Source organism: Nestor notabilis, unplaced genomic scaffold (assembly GCF_000696875.1).
Source record: "Nestor notabilis isolate BGI_N333 unplaced genomic scaffold, ASM69687v1 scaffold14271, whole genome shotgun sequence".
Classification (NCBI taxonomy): domain Eukaryota; kingdom Metazoa; phylum Chordata; class Aves; order Psittaciformes; family Psittacidae; genus Nestor; species Nestor notabilis.
In genome coordinates, this window is record NW_009914361.1 from 35,425 (window position 1) to 57,016 (window position 21,592).

The 21,592-nt window shown below is 37.0% G+C and overlaps 1 protein-coding gene across 1 annotated transcript in view; it reads left to right on the forward strand.

Annotated features, from left to right (window-relative positions):
- The first annotated feature begins 420 nt into the window (after nt 1-420).
- The window catches only part of CALCRL (calcitonin receptor-like), a 28,981-nt gene continuing 7,809 nt past the window's right edge, over nt 421-21,592 (forward strand). The window contains exons 1-9 of the mRNA XM_010023630.1: nt 421-471; nt 1,458-1,602; nt 2,955-3,065; nt 4,678-4,790; nt 8,005-8,096; nt 13,423-13,549; nt 15,086-15,239; nt 16,446-16,506; nt 16,651-16,717. Of these exons, the coding sequence (XP_010021932.1) occupies nt 421-471; nt 1,458-1,602; nt 2,955-3,065; nt 4,678-4,790; nt 8,005-8,096; nt 13,423-13,549; nt 15,086-15,239; nt 16,446-16,506; nt 16,651-16,717 (921 nt within the window). The remainder of the gene's footprint in view (nt 472-1,457; nt 1,603-2,954; nt 3,066-4,677; nt 4,791-8,004; nt 8,097-13,422; nt 13,550-15,085; nt 15,240-16,445; nt 16,507-16,650; nt 16,718-21,592) is intronic.

Genomic DNA, 21,592 nt, shown 5'->3' on the forward strand with positions numbered 1-21,592 from the left:
TGCCTGAAGGCAGAGATGTCAAGGCGTCAACTCATACCTCTGGACTAATTGCTACATCTGTTAGAGCTGATACCAGCTACCAGACTGAGACAAACCCTCTAGAGAATTAGTGTTAGTTGATGCAGTGGAGTCAGCAGTGCAGGAAAAACCCAGCTGCTGGAATCCATTGCTAGTGATTTGAGTGCATATTTTTCACATCATATTGTACATCTCCATGTATATCACTGTGTGTGATCTATGTGTCACTATGTGTGAATAAAAACTGAGAACACTTCTGCTGATTTCTTTTAATTCAGAAAGAAAACAAAGTTTTTATCAGTTTTAGCTTTCATGAATTGCTAAGTTTCTTCCTACTTTTTTTCCTATTGCAGTTTGAGTTCATTCAACTACACTGTAAAATTCACTGCACAAGATATAAAAATGGCAAAAAACTGGATCACATTTTTGCTGCTGTTCTTATCAGTTACTATGGTAAGTCTTATGCATTTTTTAAATTACTTCCAGATTGAACAAGTGTGTACACAATGCCATAGAAATTATTAATATAGAAATGCAGAAACAACTAATACTGTGTTCAAATGTAGTTTCTGTACAGCAGGATCTTTATTTACTTTCTCCTTTAAATTCCTGTGGTAAAGAAATGGAAATAGTATTTGCCTCTGCTGAATGCAGCATATCCTTTGCTAGCAGAAAACATTACGTTAAGGTTAACAAGTGACATATAAGCAGAATTGTGCAGACCCAGGAAAAGTGGAGAAGACATATAATTTGGATTGAGAGGACATCCTTGGAACTTTTGATTTCACCCTTTTATGACAGTGGCACAGTATTTCGATCTGCAGTTTTATTTTTCTATGAAGTTTAGTAGCTTCCCATAAAATATTTAACTACTTAAAAAAAATGCACTTAAAAGGTTCAGGTTTAGATCAACATCCATGGTTTTAAGTGGATGTCATGTCTTTTGAACACACTTTTGTATTTTGAGGGTTGACTCTGTGGTTCACCAGACAACAGAGAAACCAAATAGCTCTTAAAGAAGCCAAAAGCTTCAGTGCATACAGTCAGAGACTTATGAAAGTCTCTTTATAAAGGATAATTTTTTGCATGATTCATATGCTTTTTAGACTAATGTAATGTTGATGTATTTTACAGGATTTTGCAAAAGTTGTTTATGTACTTCTGACTGTCTCAGTGTTTTCTGTGCGTTTTTCCATTACTATTTACAAATCTTGCAGATTGTTACTGCCCCCTGCTCAGTCAGGAGGTATTTGTCAAGATTCAGTAGTAAGAATTGCTAAACTAACCAGAGAAACACAAAATCCTACTGTCAGTAATAAGATTTGATGATCACTTTCCTTCAGTAAAATAGTATTTTAAATATTTTAAAGGATTGAAGTATAAGAAGTTTATATTGGAGTATGTACATGACTTGCTAAAAAAAGTCTTTTTCCTTTTAGTTTTTTGCCACTGCTATACCATCTGAAGGGCATCAGAATATGACAGAGGACTTCTCTCAGCTGAGTGTTACACGGAATAAGATTATGACAGCACAATATGAATGCTACCAGAAAATTATGCAAGATCCTATTCACAGGAAAGAAGGTAGAGATTATTTTCTTATAAGGATTTACAAAGGCAAATGGTCAACATATATTATTACAATAATTTAGGATCCTTTGGTTATATTCATTTCTTGTCTTAGTAGCAATCATTTTTCAGGCTGTAACAGTATTTGTACAATTTTTTAGAAATGTCACGTTTAGGATTCATGAAAGTAAGTAATATGTTACCTGTTCATAGCACCACTTCTTCTATAACACAAAGCTTTTATTTCTGATAAGAAAATGTTAATTTAAACAGATACCCAAATTAAAAAATTATGAGGAATTAATCTTACCACTTTATTTAATGCTCTTGTAATACCTCTGGTCACACCTGCCTTTAAAAATTGGAAGTATCTTGGTACGCATAAATTTCCTGTACCAAGGCTTTTGTTAGTGTTATTTATGCTTGCTTACAATGAATTTTCTTCTCTTCAAAAATGATTCTTTGGAGGAATTGGATGTCTATAGGTCAGAAGTGGATATGAGCATGAAAGTGTAAGCTGATGTCCAGCCTGGGGCATCACATCTTCAGAAGTATCTGGACAGATTGGAAAGTCTTCAGATGAGAAGACAAGGAATTACATAACATTTGAAAAATGCATCTTTGTGATGGGGGCATTATTAAGTCCTGAAGGAAGATACTAAAAACATCTACAAATTTGTAGAGAGGGTCAGTCATTTTGGGTGCCTTTTGGGAAAGAATTTGTTTATAAAACCCCAGCTCATTCTCAGGGGAGGTTTATTTTAGATGTTAAAATTTGTGTGAGTGCAATGAGGCATCAAAACAAGCCTTTCAGGGACACTGTGGGTTCACTGTCCCTGGAGCACTTGGAGAAGTGTCTGGCCATGGTAACCACTGCAGGCTCAGCTCTGCAGAGGAGCTATGGCTGCCTCACAGCCAGGCTTTCTGATGGCTTCTAGGGTACTACTGTGTTTTCAGTGAGCTAGAAAATTTATTTATAGGCTTGGTATACATACAACATGTAAATAAATTAAGCAAAGATGTATTTGCAAGCTTAAGGCTCTTTGTTAATATGCACCGTTTGGTCTGAATAGATTTAGGGGGATTTGCCTACTGTGCTCTAGATCTGAGGCTTGTAAATTGTAGATGTAGACTGTTTCAAGGTGAATGATGATGGATTTTTAAAATGTGTTCAAAGAAATATACATGTAAGGAACTATTAAGTGGAGTTTTAATTAACTAATGCTAAATCTTATGTTTCTTTTTTCTTTTTTCCCCCTCATTCCTGCAAGTGGGAAACTTACCTTATACAGTCTTCCATCTTGCTTTTGAGAGACTGTTATGAAAGAGGGTTGCTGTTTTATTACCAGATCTCTACTTGTTTGCAGGTCCTTATTGTAATAGGACATGGGATGGCTGGTTGTGTTGGAGTGATGTTGCTGCTGGAACTGTGTCAGTACAGCGTTGTCCTGACTACTTTCAGGATTTCAACCCATCAGGTAAGTGTGCATGGACTTCTGCCTCAACCTATTTCTTAATAAAATTAGGTTTTAGGTGCTTGATTTGCCCCACTCAAAGTCACTAATACTCCAGAATTTCAGTAACTACAAACCCATTATTTGCATTTTCATAGAATCACAGAATAGTTAGGGTTTAAAAGGACCTTAATTTCATCTAGTTCCAATCCTCCTCCCATGGACAGGGACAGCTCTCACTAGACAGGTTGCTCAAGGCCCTGTCCAACCTGGCCTTGAACACTGCCAGGGATGGGGCATTCACAGTGTCCTTGGGCAGCCTGTTCCAGTGCCTCACCATTCTCGCAGTAAAGAATTTTTTCCATATACCCAACCTAAATCTCCCGTTTAAGTTTGAACCCATTGCCCCTTATCCTATTGCTACAGTTCCTAATCAGCGGCTCTCCAGCATCCTTGTAGGCCCCCTTCAGATACTGGAAGGCTGCTATGGGGTCTCCATGCAGCTTCTCTTCTCCAGGCTGAACAGCCCCAACTTTCTCAGCCTGTCTTCATAGAGGAGGTGCTCCAGCCCTCTTATCATCCTCGTGGCCCTCCTCTGGACTTGCTCCAACAGCTCCATGTCCTTTTTATGTTGGGGACACCAGAACTGCACACAGTACTACGTGTAGAGGGGGAGAATCACTTCCTTCAACCTGCTGGTCACGCTTCTTTTGATGTGGCACAGGACACGGTTGGTTTCTGGGCTGCGAGCACATGCTGCTGGACCATGTTCAGTTTCTCATTGACCAATGCCCCCAAGTCCTTTCCCTTTATTACAACTGACAAGTTAGTGTTGGTTGTTTTGGGCTTTTTGGGGGGTTGGTTGTTTTGGTTTTTTTCTGAAATATCTCCTTGCAGGATTCTGTCGGCTATGACATATAACATGAAGTTAGATCACAGTTTTTTGTCCTCTGAGAGATCTCTCTAACAAACAAGCAGAAGTATGACTTAATCTTTTACCTCAGTTTAACAGTAGAAGCTTCCCCTGCAAGAGAATCTTTTTCTGTTTCTGTAGGGCTAAGCTTTGTATCTGTGAGCATGTGGAAAATGTCATAGACTTCCACTCTTGTCTCTTCCTGCTTCATTTGGTATTTCCCAGGGTCTTTTCATGCCTCCTTCTATTTCACGATAGAAATCATTAGGTAGTCACAGTTTTCCAGTTTGGTTCTTGAGCAGTATCTCTGTTCATTTTTTCTTGCCTATTCAGTTCTAATTCACAGTGGTAGAATGTCAGATGTTAGTTTAGATCTTGGATGCTAAACAAGCTGTTTAAAAATTCTTGTCACTTTGACTGGTAGTTCTTGAGCAGTTGGTTTGATGTATTTTGATACTTACTGGCTTGGAGGAGGGAAAGCTATTTGTTTTCTGAAGAAAAACACATCATCAGTTGCTCTTGCCAAACAAAAGCAATGGTCTCTAGTTTCTCAGAATTCATAGTAAGAAGCAATGTCTCTCTAGTCATATAAATAAAGCTGTCATTTTTTTGCCTGTTTTTCTTCATTAGATACTAGGCCTTGGGAAGTAGAACTTCAGTGCTGACTCTTGTGTTTTTCTTTTGTTTTCTTTTTTTTTGTTTTTCTTTCCATCTGCTTTCTAGAAAAGGTTACGAAGATCTGTGATCCAAGTGGGAATTGGTTTAGACACCCAGAAAGCAACAGGACATGGACAAACTATACCCAGTGTAATATCTATACACATGAAAAAGTGAAGGTAGGAAAGGAATGAATGCAAGTTCCTAGTGTCAAGAAACTGATCTGAAAAACTGCACAAGTTCAAAACTCAAATGGCAACAGAGTTGATGCAATATCAGATTGCAAAAAGAAAAAAGTATGTTGAATAAAAAGGGTGAATTGTGCTAAACAGACTCAGAAAAAACCCTCCAACCCACCTGCTTTGTGTTTTACAGCTGATTTCAGGTGCTTGAATAATATTATCTTTTTTTTTTTTTTTTTTCCTTAATGGCATTTTTAGTGTGTGGGTACTCGTATTTGTCTAGGTCATCCACAGCCATCTACTGGTAAGAAAAGTATGGTATGCCTTATAAGAGCAGACCTTTACATTTTACTCTGTAATTTGAAGTAGGTGCAAGTTCAACAGAACTGCAGGTTTGCACAGCTGTGGAAGATGTGCTGAGTGCATGAGTTTATCCGACTAAGTTATGGTAGCACATTTTCAGTAAGTGCACAACCAGAGCTTTATTTGAGATTAGTACTTCTTCAAGGCAGCTTTCAGTAGAGTTCAGATTTATTTTGTTTTTTTGGTTTTTGTTAGGGTTTTTTTTTTTTTTTTGGTTTTTGTTTGTTTTTTTGTTCATTTGTTTGTCTTTGTGGGTTTGTTCCCTGGTTTTTGGTTGGTTGGTGTTTTTTTGGGTTTCCCCCCAGCCCCAGCTGAAGCAGAGCTAATATCTTTTTTTACAAAATGCAGGCAAGCTGTAGTTGAATGGATTCACCACAGGATCTTAGGAGGCCAAAGGGAAGTAAATCATGAGAAATGTTAGATGGGATTTGTTTTCCCTTGTGATCCTTTTCCTGTGTATGTCTTGTGTCCTAGCTCCCAAGTGCCATTTTTTTTTTTCAGTCTCTGAGATGTAAGCAGCTTTCATGAATGGAAAACCTATACTTGAAGTTTAAGTTAAATTTTGCAAGCATCCAAAATTATCTCAGGCCAGGCAGCAAAACGATTTGAGAGAGTGGTTTGCTATATATCAAAGTTGTTTTATTTCTATATATGGGCATGCACATACATACTTTTGTGGATATATGTATAGACTCTTTTTTTTAAATCGACTTCAGTTTATCTTGCCCATGCATTGACATATTTAGAAAAATAGTAACAAACAAAAGAATCTGGTAAACTTCCACATGCCCTCTTTCTGAGATCCTCTGTGATATGTAAGGATATAATGGCAAAATTGCATATTTTGCATTCCCTACCCCTCTATGGGAATGCAAAACTCTATATTCACTGTGAGCAAGCTCTATGATAAAAACTCACATACGTATCATGGAGTTTGATCACTCTATGAGTAATAGACTCATAGGATAGACTGTAAATTAATTTAGGCCTTGTGGAAAAGAGCTCAATAATAACAGATTGCATCAAGAATACTGAGATAGTAGAGATCCTGCCTGCCTGCATCATTGCGGTCAGGAGTGCTTTAGTGTATTTGCCTGGAAACCATATTGAGAAAAGTGGTAATAAATCATCATAAGGCACTTTTGTATTGCTTTTTTGCAAATCATGAGACATTGAATACACTAATAACCATTTAATTCTACTAGCAGAGATGCTATAATTCATTGATTCTTGCTGATATTTGGTTGGAAACAGATGTTTTTCAGACAGGAGCAGATCCATGCAGGTCCTTCTTCTTGAATAATGAGCTAGTTTTCCTCAGGCTGTTTTGCCAGCATATTTCAAGTCTGTCATGCATCAGAAGGTATTTTTTAAATGGAATAATAGCTCCAAAAAAGTCTTACAGCTTGCTACGATTCCACATTAACAATATTATCTTTTCACTTTGCTCAGAAGGTGGGTTAGATAATGCACAGTAAATGTGACTGTTATCCATTCTTACTGCCCTCAGCAGCAGTCCCTGCCATACCACTGCTGTATGCTAGTTCTAAGTTGCGCAGAAATCTAAATCCTTAACGTGCATCTTTGCCTAAATCGGTCACAGAATGTGGGGGTGATTTGGGATATGGATCTGTCGCAGAAATGGATCATATGCACATAGCCAAGCTTTAGCAATTCGGGGGTAACCTTTGTTTTTTCTCACAAATTTTTATGAAAGTTTCACTTAAACCTATTGCATTGCTTTTAAATTCTTTTTTTAAAGTTATCTCGTTTTAAAAAATAATAATAATTTGAAAAATGCTAGCATGTACAAAAAAGTACCCTTGTCTCGTCATAAAACCTTAAAGCTTTACCTGGAATCTGTTTGGGGTTTTTTTGGTTTTTTTTAATATTTCAGAAGTCAATATATGTAGCAAGTTGCAGTTTGTCTATCTTAAATTAAGTCAATTTAAAATAAGTTCAATCTTCGATAAGTTCAGAGGGTACATACAGTTAGAAGTACATCAGCAGTCATAGTACATGAGCATAGAATCCAGATAGTTGTGCTTTATTTTGATAGAATAAGGTTCAGCCTTATTGTTATTGTTCATGTGTACAAAATTATTATCTTGCTTTTAATGCAACACGAGAAATTTTGTGAGGCAGATTCCATGACTGAAAGCAGGGTGTTTTTACAAATGGAATTTAATATATCATTAATTCAAAGAATTAGTGATAACATGTTGTATATATTCCAGATATTAATTAACTGGTTCTTCATTTTTACCTTTTGTACCTATCCAGCTTTTCATAATTCTATAATTTGGCTGTAGGCTTATTTAATGTAGACTGTTTAGTCTTCATTGTTTGTTGGGATTTTTTTATGCCCTTCCTTAAATGCCAAGTGAAAACTAAACTTCCAATATCATAGTCGCAGCTTATTTTAAAGGAAGTATCTTTAAATGATAAGAACAAATCTATGAGGAAAAAAATACATGAATTTATATAGGAAGCATGTGTTTTACTTAAGAGTTGTGTTAATAAAGGAATCAAGCCTCAGACAGGAATACATAAATGGCCACATTTATGTAAATACTTAGAAAAAAGCCTAGCCATATATATTAGAAACCTGATGTCTTAACTGATGAGTTCTAGTGATTATTTCAACAGATGTGTTGCATGTCCTATAGAAAGAGATTTTAGCAAGATGTTGATTTGCAGGATTCTAGACTTGAGTCATCATTATCTGTAATGTTTTTATTAATCCTATTATAGTTCTTTTATATGCAGAAGAGATGTGTAAGTATGTGCTTTATCAGCAATAGTTCTGTGTGAATCACAGGTGCTTGCTTTTGTTCTTATATTGCAGACTGCTCTGAACTTGTATTACTTGGCCATCATTGGACATGGTCTTTCAATTACATCACTTCTGATTTCTCTTGGCATATTCTTTTATTTTAAGTAAGTATGTTTAAAATTCTTTACCAAGTATCAGTGGTTGCAAATATCCTAGTTTCAATACTTTGGAACACCAGCCATTCCAAAGAAATTTAAAGGAGCAAGAAGGCAAAGAGTCAGTATATTGCTTTGGTGAACATTATAATGTAATAAAATTTTAGGTTTCTTTTAATAGAAACCTAAAATCCCAAGTCTGTAAATCAAAAACTGTAGAAGATACTGAAAATAGGAAGTGGGAAAATGGGAATTAAAAAAAAAAAAAAAAGTTTGTTTGTTTTGGGTTTAGGTTTGGGGTTTTGTTGTTGCTGTATTTTCGGTGGGGGTGGGGGTTTAATAAGTTGCAGTGTGGATATGCCAATCATCAACCAAACAAAAGAACAAATGGAAACCAAAATGATATATACATTGATATGATAGGTACAGTAACATTGCAAAGTAGGTAGCCACAGAAGGTGATAAACTGTAAAGAAAGTAATGCAAAGAGCTATAATAGGAATGGGAATAATAAAAATAATCCTGAGGTTTTATTCACCACATTATCTCTATGACAGTTACGTCATATCCATTGTCTGACAGTTACTACATTACCATCCTGAAAGTGAGCTGTGTATCACCACTGTCACAACAACTTGTAATATAATACACAGATCTTTAAAAATAAGTAATACTTGTGAACTTACTTTTCTTTCCCATGAAAGATTCCTTGTGGGTTTTTTTTGAAGAAGTTGATAAGGTTTAGTAGAAAGGTGAAACCAGGAGTGTTGCCACATGAGCAGAGCTGAGAGACAAGTTACATCTGCTAAATGCTGCACTGCACAGTGTAGGCTTTCCTTGTTAACTGGCACAGTTTTAACCATTTCTGCATTGTTTTTTATTGTCTAATTTAGATCTGCTCTATGGTCTTACCTGTTGTTTACTGCTGTACCCTACTGTCTCACTTGATCTTTTACTTTTCCTCTAACATTTAAATATGAATAGAACATATGCTAGCAACTGGGGCTAGCTCTCATGCTCTGGACTTTGATTAGGTAAGAATAGCAGATATCCAACAAAAAAAATATCCTTTTTAGTTGCATCTGGCTGAATATAGTGTTTCCAATTTAGGTCTGCATTATTTCCCCAGTTTCTGGAACATTTCCACGAATCCCCAGCAAACCAGAGTCTTTCCACTTTGTAACCTCTCTTTATGAAATCCAGTATTCAAGATGACTTTTCAGCTTTTTCTGACTTCTTCTCATGAGGATCGTGTTTGTGAGGACAAACCAAAACATTTGTGGGTTTTTTTAATCAGTTTATTTGCATATGACTTGTAAAAACAATTTTTACCATTTCCAAATTCACTTTCCCTCCACAAAATCAACAGGTGAAATGGCTCTGAGTTCTTATAAGAAGCTTTATTTTGCATAAAAAAGCTATACGGTTGCTGTGAATGTCACAAGTTTAACAGACTAAGTATATAATGTGACAGGAAAAATGTTTTGACAGACTTCTCAGGAGAAAACAAAAAGATTTGGAATACGATATGGTTTATAAGTTCAGACAGTAAAGCATGATATTTCTGCACTATAACATGAAAACCAAGCCGTTTTCATCTTGGCCTTGTGGCATTTGCTGCAAAAGCAGGTGATCTGCTTTGTGACCCTTATAACTATATCATGTTTGTCTAGCCCTCCCAGGTTTTTTTCCCCCTCTGTTAGAAGGATCATCTCTCCACAGAGAACTACGTGGAATTAATCCAGACCCACAAACCATGTTTTCTAGACTGTGGTTATGTTGGGATATAAAAGGAAATTACAAAATTTAAAGGAAGCTAAAGAAAGTCCTCTACAAGCTGTTCTCTTGGGATGTACAGTTCCTCTAAAGTATTTTTAGGACCAGAAGGATATTTAAGGATCTAGATTAATACCAGGATGTATTATGTATCGGCTGAAGCTTGTATGATTATTCATAGCTTTAACAGGTGGGCTTTTTTTTTTTTTCCTATTGTGTGTGTGTGCCTTTGAACTTGTCATGTTTCCAAAAAATTTATTCTATTAGTCAATTGATAGTCTCCAGATGATATTTGCTTGATTTCTGACCATTAGAATATCTTTAGGTTTGACTTGAAAGGTGGTATCTTTCTCCAGAGGAAAACCAAGAGGTTTTTTCAAATATCTTCAGCTTTTCAAATACCAACTCCTTGGGTTTTGAAGCAATTAAAAAGATTAAACCAGTTTTGTGATTTTTTTTTTTTTTTTTTTTAATTTTTAATTTGAAATTCTCTCTTCAGAAAAATGTCTCATTGGAAATAATTGTCCAGTTTGTTACTTGTGTTCCCCAGGATAATTGCAGTTCTTGGTTTAATAGCATAAAATGGGCTATAAACTTGGAACTCTGATCTTCCTCTCTGAAAAGTCACCTGTGACACATGAAAAAAAAAGTGACTTCTTGCAGTTGTCTCTGCTTTCTCTTTCTGTTACATTCTCTAGGTCATACATGTGCTTATTATAAAATCTTATGTTAAAATAGTTCTATGGTTTACATAAAGAAAAGGGGGAAAAAAACAAACCCAAGGCAAGAGAAATCTTAAACTTATGGAGTCCAGAGAAAGGGGAGCTGTAATTTGAAGGATGGCCCTCAACCTGAACAAACCCCAAACCAACCAAACAAAAAAAGTCCACATGAAATAAAGGAGTTGTTGATGAAGCATCATGTCAAATCGCATGGGAGCACTCAGAGAATAGGAATGCTGTGCTTAAAGAGGGGGCAAACAACTGAGTGGTAGACTGATAGAGAGATCGGAGGTTCCCAAGTCACTGAAAGTTAATTTTGGCTGAACAGAGAATTCCCTTAGGTGCATATGTGGATCTCAGTGGTTGAATTTTGTGGTATATGAATACCTTAAGAATTTAGATCTCAAACATATCTGGGATTTTGAAAATGTTACATTTTTTTCTTTTTGGAGAGAGATTGCAGAAATTAAATTTTCCCTAATGGCCAAGCCATGTAGGAGTCAAAATAGGAAGGGAAATAGGTAAATTAGCAGGAAGTCTGGTTTTTATTTTATTGCACATGGTTTAATCCAGAGGTAGGCCATTCAAATGTTCTTAGGTCATAATTATGAGAATTAAGTGATTAAAGGATATTATGTCATTAAGAAAAAAATAGTCAGAAAGAGGAATATAGGAAGAGGAACAGAAGAGGGAGGTTGGGGAGGCTTAGGAAAAGATCCTTTTATTACCAAAAGCAGCCTTCATTTTTAAATGTCATCAGTCTTGCTTTCTTGTTTCTTGTCTTGTGATCCTTTCAATCCTTTTCTGCATGGGTGGAGGTGGGTGTGGATGGGTGTGTTTGAATATTCAACAGGAACAGCTGCTGGATGACCCTGAGAGATGGCCCCATTAGCTGTACGTGCTTTTCCTTGCCTGCGCACTGAATCTTTAACAATAAGCAGACAGAATTCCAGAGTTCTTCAGGACTTGTTTACACAAAGCCCTTAGCTGGAATCCAGTGTCGCCTCTCCTTTTGTATATAAACCACATAGGAAGAAAAAAAACCTTATGAAAGTACGTTTTCAAAGCACATAAACACCTGCATATCTTAATAATCAAAGCTGTATGTGTTCGGGGCATTAAAACAAAAAAAATAAAAAGCCTGATGGAATGTACTTTATCACTTAATTCATATCTAAACCTGTGTTCTGTAATTTGGACGGTTTTTCTTTTCTGTTTTCTTCAGGCTAACAACACTTAGCAAACAGAAGTTTGACTAGCGTAGCGCCTCATGCTGCATGGCAGCTCTGGTTTCTAGAGTGGTTTCCTTCCCCCATATTTAGTGAAATGAGGCTTAGAATGTCTCAGGGCTCCAAGGCTTGACTTGCACAAACTCTGCCTGATTCGTGGTATTGCACTACCCATATCTGAGCGTACCCCATGCATCTTTGTGTAATAGTTGTGAAGAATGCATCTAAGTGCAGTGTGCTCTATAGCCAGTCTTTTTTTACTCTCTTGTTTTATCTGTCATGTTCTCAAGTTTTCAGTATACTCCTGCAGCTTTCATGACTGTTCTATATCTGCATTTTTCTATTAAAATATAACTTTCTTCTCCCTCCTGCTCTACCAAATTAAAAATTAGTCATCAATGTTTGTACTTTATCTTGTCTTCCAGGCATGCTATTTGAAAAGGCTAGACAAGTTGATTTTCCTTTGTGACAATTTAGATTTGTCCCATGCTGACCTTTTCAGTGTATTTCTGATTGCTCTAACAGTGAAGGGCAGTTGCATGTGTGATAGGTTTTCCTCCTCCAGTTATATTGTCAATCGGCTGCACTCCGTGGTGCTGGCTGCTAAATGGAGGTAGACAGGTATGGTTGTAAAGAACAGACTCTCTACAGCAGAGGCTTCAGTAGGTGCTTTCTCCAGATTTAACTAGAGAGTGTTTTCTTAGAGTGTCCTTTTTTAACAAAATGGATGTTACTTGCTCTTTTGGGAATTTTGAGCATTAAGGTTTAATATTCCAGTGATCTGAATTGTCCATATATCTGTACAGGCTTTCTATCTTTTTTTGTGTTTTTTTTCTTTTGAAAAACTTAAATGAGAAGCACTCCTGCCTCTTGGAATGGCACTAATTCAGACCTGTTTTCTCTAGTATGGCAGATAAACAGAAATTTGCTATGTTCAGCTTCCAGTATTGTTTAACATTACTGATACTCTGCTTAAAAAATCCGAACAACAAACCAGCTCTTCCAAAGATCTTTTTTCTTTAATTTTATTGCAAGATTAAAAACAAACTTTGAAAAATAACACAATTAAATGTAGTTAGATACTACATTTTATAACTGTTTATATACTGTTTATAACCGGGTTATACACAAACATCATTATAAGATATGTGTTATTTTACTTATTTGGATATTTCTCTAGTTACAAGATCAAGGAAGGAATAGGACAGGAATACAAGTAGTAAAAAAAAAAAATAAGTTATCCTCAAAACATCTTAGGAGGTTTGGGTAAATGGAAATGCAGGGTGAGAGATCTTCTTCAAAGATATAAATCTTCTGAAACATGTTACATGATTGCTATTCAGATGTTTTTTAGATCGCCACTGCAAAGCAGGTCCTGCCCTGTGAACACATTGGAACTGAATGTACTTGCTTTGCCTCCTGTTGGCATTGAAGGGAAAACGTTACCTTTCACATCATTCTATTAAATTTGGACTGTAGCTTAAGAAAGGGTTGATGTAAGACTTCTTAATAAAATAAAGAGCTCTAGTATTTCAAAATTTCAGGGTGTCCCCAAGTACGCAGTTTTTTACCCCCGGGTATTCATTTGTTCTTGTTTCTCTTTTCTAGGAGCCTGAGTTGCCAAAGGATTACCCTGCACAAAAATCTATTTTTCTCTTTTGTTTGCAACTCAGTTGTAACAATAATTTCACTGACTGCAGTTGCCAACAATCAGGAATTGGTTGCAACTAATCCAGTAAGTAAAACTATATTTGGCAGCCTTGTTGATTTGTTTGTGAGCAACTCAGAAGAGATGAGACATGAATAGTTGACAAAATATTGTATATTGTGAGGTTAAAATGTTCAGTAACTATATGTCCATGTTATGTAGTACACCAGATGTCTAACAATGATTTGGGCATTCCACATGTGTGGTTTTGAAACAGTAGAAACACTCTAAGAGACAAAGCACACTGAACTGCTCTTCTGAGTCTACAAATCCCTTTTGCACTGAAACAACTGTAGGAAAGTAGCCTGTTCTAGATGATCTCAGTGAGGTTACGGCAGTTCAATTCACCAAGGAAGGGCAGTGAAAGAAGCATTACAGCGTATTTTAGATCTGTATGCTACTTGCATATGGCTTTAGCTTTGCCATCTTCAGTTGAAATGAAAAGAATCAATTTTGGGTTCTTTTGTGAAAGGAGGTGACACTGACCCTTATATTCCAAAAGTAAAAACCAAAATGAAAACCCCATCCGTCTGGGTCTGATTTCCTCCCTGCCTCCCCACCCCCCCGCCATCATTTCCTGATAACACTGGGTAAGTGTGAATCAGAGCCTGAAAATGGAATACATAAATAAATCCCTAATTGCGGCCTTACTTTAATTTAGGCCTGGAAGATAAATTCAAATCCTATGAAAGTTAGGGCAAAACTCCAGAAGCTTAATCAAGCAAAAAGATAAATTCTCTTTCTCCTGTAAAATGTCATCCAGGTGCTGGAAAACAATCTTGAAATAGATGCTAATCACCTCATGAGTTAGGTAGCAAAATGTCATAAAAAAATGTTCATTTTTGGTTTGTTTTAAGCTAAGTGCTAAAAATAGATCAATCCAACACTCGGCAATTACAGGAGGAAAAAAAAAATCCACTGAGTCTAAATCTGCACATTAATGACTGCTTCTCTTTCACAACCTCACGTTTTAGTCTTCACAGTAAATTGTTTTGTAACATTTCAGTTGAAGAATGTCTTTTGAATGAACCTAAATACAAATATATGCCAACAACAGAGATTCTTCTCAACTGGCGCTAAGTGCTGCTATGGCTAGGTTAAAGTTGGAAGTATTGTAAGCATTTTAAAAACATAAACTATTCTCTGGAGTAGCTATATGTTGTGACTGGTGAAATTTGAGAGGGGATTACCTTCATCAAAATACATTTTTGGTTGTGTGTTTACCATCAGATAATTTAAGGATTCCCTACTGATGGCTAAGTGTGGCAATGTTTGCAATACGGGAAATATCATTATGGCTTTCTACCATAATGCTCAAGTATCTTGAGGTACTCATGTTTGAATAATAAAAATATAGACTCAGTTACCACTTTTATTGTCACCATAAAGTATGGAATTGTAATACCTGAAAATTTGACTAAAAAAAAAAAAAAAGTAAATGTAGTGAAAAAGAGAATAAACATTAAAATTTTACTTAAACAGTATTTTTTACCATTTTGCAAATAAAGCTCTGAGATTTTTGCAACTTGAACATTAATATTGTACTCTGCTCTTTTTCTGCAGCTTAGCTGCAAAGTGTCACAGTTCATCTACCTGTACCTAATGGGTTGCAACTACTTTTGGATGCTGTGTGAAGGCATTTACCTGCACACTCTCATTGTGGTGGCTGTTTTTGCTGAGAAACAACACTTGATGTGGTATTACCTTCTTGGCTGGGGTATGCGATTTCACCTTCTATGTTTTCAGGCCAAAGCAATCTCTTCCTTCCTTTCATGAGAATTAAAACATCTGTACCTTTGCTTCTCTGAGCTGGTAGCTTTGAACAATGATGACACACCCCTCTTTGTGGTGTTTCAACAGGCTTAGAATTATGAATGTAGGAAGTTGTATGTACTTCTGTCTTTGCTGAGAGATTATGCGTTTCTGGAGTCAGGAAGCGACTCCTCCTTTGTAAAGAGAAAATAGTCTCCTATTATAAAAAGATATTAAGATGTAATTATTCATTGTTCCTCATCTCGAAGATGTTTATTCAGGAATGAATGTTTGTTTTCAGAGAAGTCTCGCCATGTCTTGGGTGGAGGGTCAGAATTGAGTTAAAGATGGCCAAGGATTTATTTTTCCAGCAGTTCCATTTGACCTGTATTGTTCACTAAGCAAATACAGAATAGCTGTAGCTGAAGATCTCAAGAAATATCAGTATCAAAACTAACAAGCCAAACCTGGTCATTTCAGATAATGCACAACAGCATATTCACAAAGTGCAAGTGAAGGCTTTCTCCTCAGTCTCAGTGTATTGGCACATTCAGCTATAACATGACTTGGTACCCAGGTAGCTGTCCCACTACAAACACACCTGACATGTGGTTAAAAGATCATAGGCGCACAGCAACTTCTGAAAATTGAGTACCATCAGAGTGTCAAGGACCCCAGATAACTAATATGCCTATTAGTTTAAATTTTTAGTTCTACCTGAGTTCCAGAGTGATTTCAAATTTGTTTTGCAGGTGACCTTGTTTTCTGTACACCTAGCAAGTATCAACATTGTTAAACATACCTTTAAAGCTCTGGTCATGTATAGAATTACCTTTTTACTACTACTATCCAGTTAGCATATTGCAAACTGCAGTCTGAAAAAGGCTGTGTTAATGAAGATTGACTGTTGCATTCTAAACAGTTGTAATTTGATTTGCCTTTTCTTTCTGTGCATTGGTAAGGATTTCCTTGGCAAGACAGTGGGAATAAGGTTTTATACACCCCTCAGAAAGAAATCCAAGAAAATAGAAATGGTATTGGCTGTGGTTACTTCAGTTGCTCTTCAGGTTTATAGTTTGGATGAGATGAAAATACAGAAGATACCTGCAAGAGATGCAAGATGTAGTTATTAGGTTTACATATGAAGAAAACATTGTTTTTTTCTTCACAGGTTTTCCACTGATCCCTGCCTGCATACATGCTGTTGCTAGAAGCTTATATTATAACGACAAGTAAGTAGCATCTCAACTTGCTTTGCAAAACTGTTTTATTTGCTTTAAGGGGAAAAAAAGGAATACAAGAGATACTAATATGACAAACATTTGTTGGTTGGTTTTTGTTGGTGTTTTTTTCTTCTTCTTGTTTGTTTTCTCTAGTTGCTGGATCAGCTCTGATACTCATCTGCTGTACATCATCCATGGCCCTATTTGTGCTGCTCTGCTGGTAGGCATTTTTCAGATATATTTTTTTTTTCTTATTTGTTTTCTGGCTGTTTTTCATGGGCTTATAAAGTTGGTGATAGCCTAAAGCTCAAATTTAGAGGTCACTGTCATTTGCAGGACCTCTCACTTAACTCAGCAGGTGCCTTAGTCTCACAGGATTTATAAGTCTTGGCCTTATTAAGGAGCTGTACCCCTGGTCCTTTGGGAAGCTCAGATTTTACAATGTTAGTTATCATTCCACTTAAATGCTACTGACAAAGAATGACTAAATACTACCTGGAGTACTACATTTAAATCCTTCCTTCACTGAGAATGCTTTCTTATTGCCCAGGCCATTTGCCAGCTTGACCTTATTACAAGCATCCAGACTAGATGCTACCAGACTGGATCTCACTGAGGTTCAGAATGGGGGTTCTTGAAGGTCAGGACTGATTGTGGGTGGGAGTACAGGATGGATTTAAATTGGAGCAGGCCCTTGGGAAAGAACCAGTGGAAATAGTTTTGTATCTGAGACTGCCACTGTTCTGATACTAATCTAGCAGTGTGTGCTTTCACCCCTGGGGTGTTGCATCGCCTCTGATCTACTAGTCCTCATGAACTCTTAGAGAGCAGTGTTCAGTCTTATGCTTCAAGTTAATGCCAGCTCTATTACGTGAGTGTTTGCTGCTGAAGACAGTAAATTCTAGGTAAGTAATTGAAGACACCCTTGTGTAAAAATCGGTGTTGTACTTCAGTTATGAGGATTGAAATTAATTTACATAATTCAATCAGTAGATTATTGCTCAATAAAAATAGGTGCATAATAGAAGAAAATACTAATATGTACCTTTTTACGCAACAATCAGCATAACTAATATCTATGAATGCAAAATATAGAGAATGCTGCAGTGTAGAGGCAGACCAGTATTAACTGCTGTGTATTAGACGTGTATTATTGTAACGAAACTTCAAGCTGATCTGGCCAAAGTATTGTATATGTGTCTGCTGACCTTTTTTCATGGCTTTTCAGTTCATGCAGTTCATTAAGAATGAAAACATTAAGTAACTTTTTGGAAATCATTTGAATTTCTGACCTACATGAACTTCCCCTTCTTTTAAACTGTTAATGAATATTTGCAGAGGGCACTCTCTGCACAAAGAACTCTCTTGGAAGACCACTGCATAAATCCTGTGGTTCTTGTGACTCCCATTTTCATTCACAGTTAAATCAGCTAGTGAACGTATATTTTGAAGATTGCTTTGATATCATGACACACCTGAGGTCATCTGCATAGGAAGCCAAAGGCAGTCCCCATGAAATTACTGGCCCTTGGGATGTGATCATCTCTTGTTCTGTAGTCAGGTCTGCCATGTATTCATATAAGGACATTTTAACTAGCACTCTAATCTGCAAATTTAAACCAGTTCTAAATCCTTTCAATTTTTCTTCTCTCTAATTTACACAGAAGGTGGAATACTGTTTTCACTGAAAGGGATAATGGTGTTTTTCTTACTTCCATGGTGCTATATATCACCCAGAAAATATATGCTATTCTGCATTGTTTTGTGGGGGGGTTACGTTCTTTGTCCATTTTTTATCTTTTTTTCTTTGTCCGTTCTTTATCATTTAAGTTAAAGCTGAAATATAATTTGTATTAGTCAGAGCTTGCTTAAATAACAACAGAAAAATTTGTGCAAAAGTTACAAGGCTATACCACCCTCCTTGAAGTGACCCTGGTTTAGGATGCACGATAATTTTCTCCTTCTAAGCAGTGGCCTCCATAAAGTCACACTGAAATCAGCAGCAAGGCTACTGCTGGTTTCAGATGTACTGGATCAGTCCCAAACTGTCAAGTCTGCTTTCCATTCAAGGCAGCTCTAAGAATGTCCTTTGATTTTACTGGAGGCATAATAATCGCCTCGGTGGGACTGATGTAGGCAGAATCTGTGTCTGTTCTCTTTGCAATTTACAAGTATGTATACCTTTGACTTTCCTATATTTGTTCATGAGCTGACTGAAGGCATTTCTCTTGGATTTTTCTTGCCCCAGTACAACCAGTAAATTTACTTGAAAACAATGTAGGAATAACAAGGATTAAACACAGCTATACATCTTGCCTGTGATGTGGAAGTAATTTAAAGGAGTTGCTTTCCCTTCTGGTAACAAAAAAAAAAAAAAAAGTAAATTAATGTGTCATTCAGAAAAGACAAGCCAGAGATAAAGACATGAGATGAAATGCATGTGTTTGGGCTTTGTGAACAGAACCCTCATTTGCTTAAGCAGCTTGCTTGCCAGATACGATTTCCACACTTTACTAAGCATGACCTGCTTTAGAAGACGTTTAAGCAACAATATTAAACTGCAAATTACATAACTAGGGAGAAGACACTGTTTCTATCTGCAGGAGCAAGATCTCAAAGAATATGAAGAGGGACTGTCAAGTGGGTGCCAGGAAGAACTGGCAGAAGCCGATGGGATTTTAGCTCTTGTACATCACTGAAAATCCTACAGTTACATAAAGTTAACAATAATGCTGCTTTTATGGTCCCTGTTGTTACATAACTGTGGTCACATCCCTGCCAAAGAAACTGGAAATGGGAGGAGACATAGGTTGCATTTTGATTGGAATAGTCTTCAGTTGACCATTTAATTACAACTGTTTGCCTAAGCAACCCAATTAAATAGCATTAGAGGGAAACAGTAGAGAGTGATAGTTTTAACTCTAAACAAATACTGATCAAAATGGAGGGGGTGAAAAGGCAACAGGTTTGAACTTTAGTGGAAGCAGCAGTGATTTCCCTGTAGGTTTCAGATGTGCTGGTGCACTAGTGATTTAGTTTGCATAGGTGCCACTGAAAGACTAGATTTTGATTTAGTTATGCTATTATTTGTATAAAACTACAGGGATGTTGATTTTGCCCTGTAATAATGCTATGTGTTGGTGTCTTCACTGATGGACTTTCATAGATGGAAACTTTTTTATCAGAAGAGGTAAGTGTACTCAGCAAATGTGTACTAGAAGGAAGTTCAGGAGCTTTTAGCGTTGTTACTGACCAATTTAATGACTTAAAGCTGGACTCTAGTACAAGACTTAGGAGTTCAGAAGTTGAATGCTTAGCATGCATATACCCAGCCTTGGCAAGGTCCACAGGCCAGGTATAAAACATATATCTTCATGAGCACATACAGGTATTCTGCCCAAGCACGCCAGGCTTAAGCAGGCTAAGATCTGAAGCTGTGTAACTGTAGTAAAAGCCAAGCAATGACTGTCAGCTGGTATCTAGAAATATCTGAGCTTCTTGAGCAAAGACTGGTCTGTTTATATCATCCTAAGGATGATATAAATCTGTGTGTTAGGAAGTATTACCATACTGCTTAGCATAAACTCAGTATGGGGGGAAGTAGAAATATCAGGGACCTGAGGAGAGTTTAATGCAAGAACTGCAGCAACCACTGACTTACAAGGTCAGTGGAGTTCACAGCCACTCTTAAGGCAGAACCTAAACTCTACTAACTTCCCAGTACAGGCACAAGCATTTTTATTTTTTTTTATCTAGGACTGCCTTCTGTGCCTTTGCTTCCATTTTTGTTCATTTGCCTTGTTCAATTTTCAGGTCATTGGGGAGCTGCCAGTATTTTACTCTCTGTTCATACTGCAGCTAGCACAACAGGGCTGCTTTGGGGCTTTCCAAACCATCACACTCAATTCGATGATAATATATATGTGAGTAGTTTCACTGGCCTACTTTTTCTTAAATGTAAAAATCTACTCACTGCCTTGCTAAAATCAAGACCTGTTTTCTTTAATTAAGAATTCAGTTCATCCTGATCTCACTATATATTGTGACAGAAGAGATACTCATCAAAAACTGGTGCTGCATACTCTTACTGACAGTCACGGTCATCTCAGCTCTGTCTTCTGCTTTGCCTCATCCCTCTATTCTATTTGCCCTAATATTTTTTTTGCAAACTCTTTGCATGCTTATTTTTGGACTTTTTGCTGTTGATGGGCAAGTGGAACATTTGGAACAATCCTGTGTGATTCAGCATATTGCAAATGAAATAGTTTGCTGGGTGATATTTTACACCTGGCTGCTGCAATTTGCATCTTCAGTTAGCATTCTGGGACAGTATTAGAGGAACTGGCCATGCTACCAAAGCAGGAGAGAGCTGGAAACTCTAGGTTTGATATTGAGGTTTTAGACACATTGATGTTTAACAAGTAGATTTGTGAAGGATTAAATTTAGAAATTGAGGAAGGGCTTATTGTGTATGTGTACTATAGGAAGTTGGATGAGGATTGTGGGCTGCATAAAATCTAAATAAATCCCTTGAGAAAGAATCAGAAGACCTTGGATGCTTAAACAAAGCTTAAAGGTAGCTAAAGACTTCCAGGAGAAATTCATGCAGTGGTTTCCTATGTAAAACAATTTCCTATTAAAATGGTTTAAATAGCATGTAACTAGGCTATATATAACGCCACGTATCTGTCAAGGGCCCATTGCTGTAATAAATACACAGCTGATTTTTGTGAAAAACTTAACCGACATGAAAGAATTCTGCCAGGGCCGTGAAGAACCTGGCGACATGCGTGGTCTGAAATGGCTTCCCCGTCTGCACTTTGCCTGCTGCAAGACAGATGCCTCCTCCTAGACCAGGGATTCCTAGTCTTTCTAGAAGGGAGTCGTCTGTGTCTACCTGCTGGCTTCTTCACCTGGCCCTCCCTTTTGGCTCTAGATAGCTGTTGACAGGGACAATTACTTGGAAGAAGAGATAGGAGCAGACTCTAGGTCTTTCCCTTCCATACTGGGCACCCTAAGCCCTTTGTGCCCTGGAGTGAGGCAAGGGGCCATGCTGAGCTCTCAAGAGCTCTTCTAGCTGTAGTTTTCATAAGGG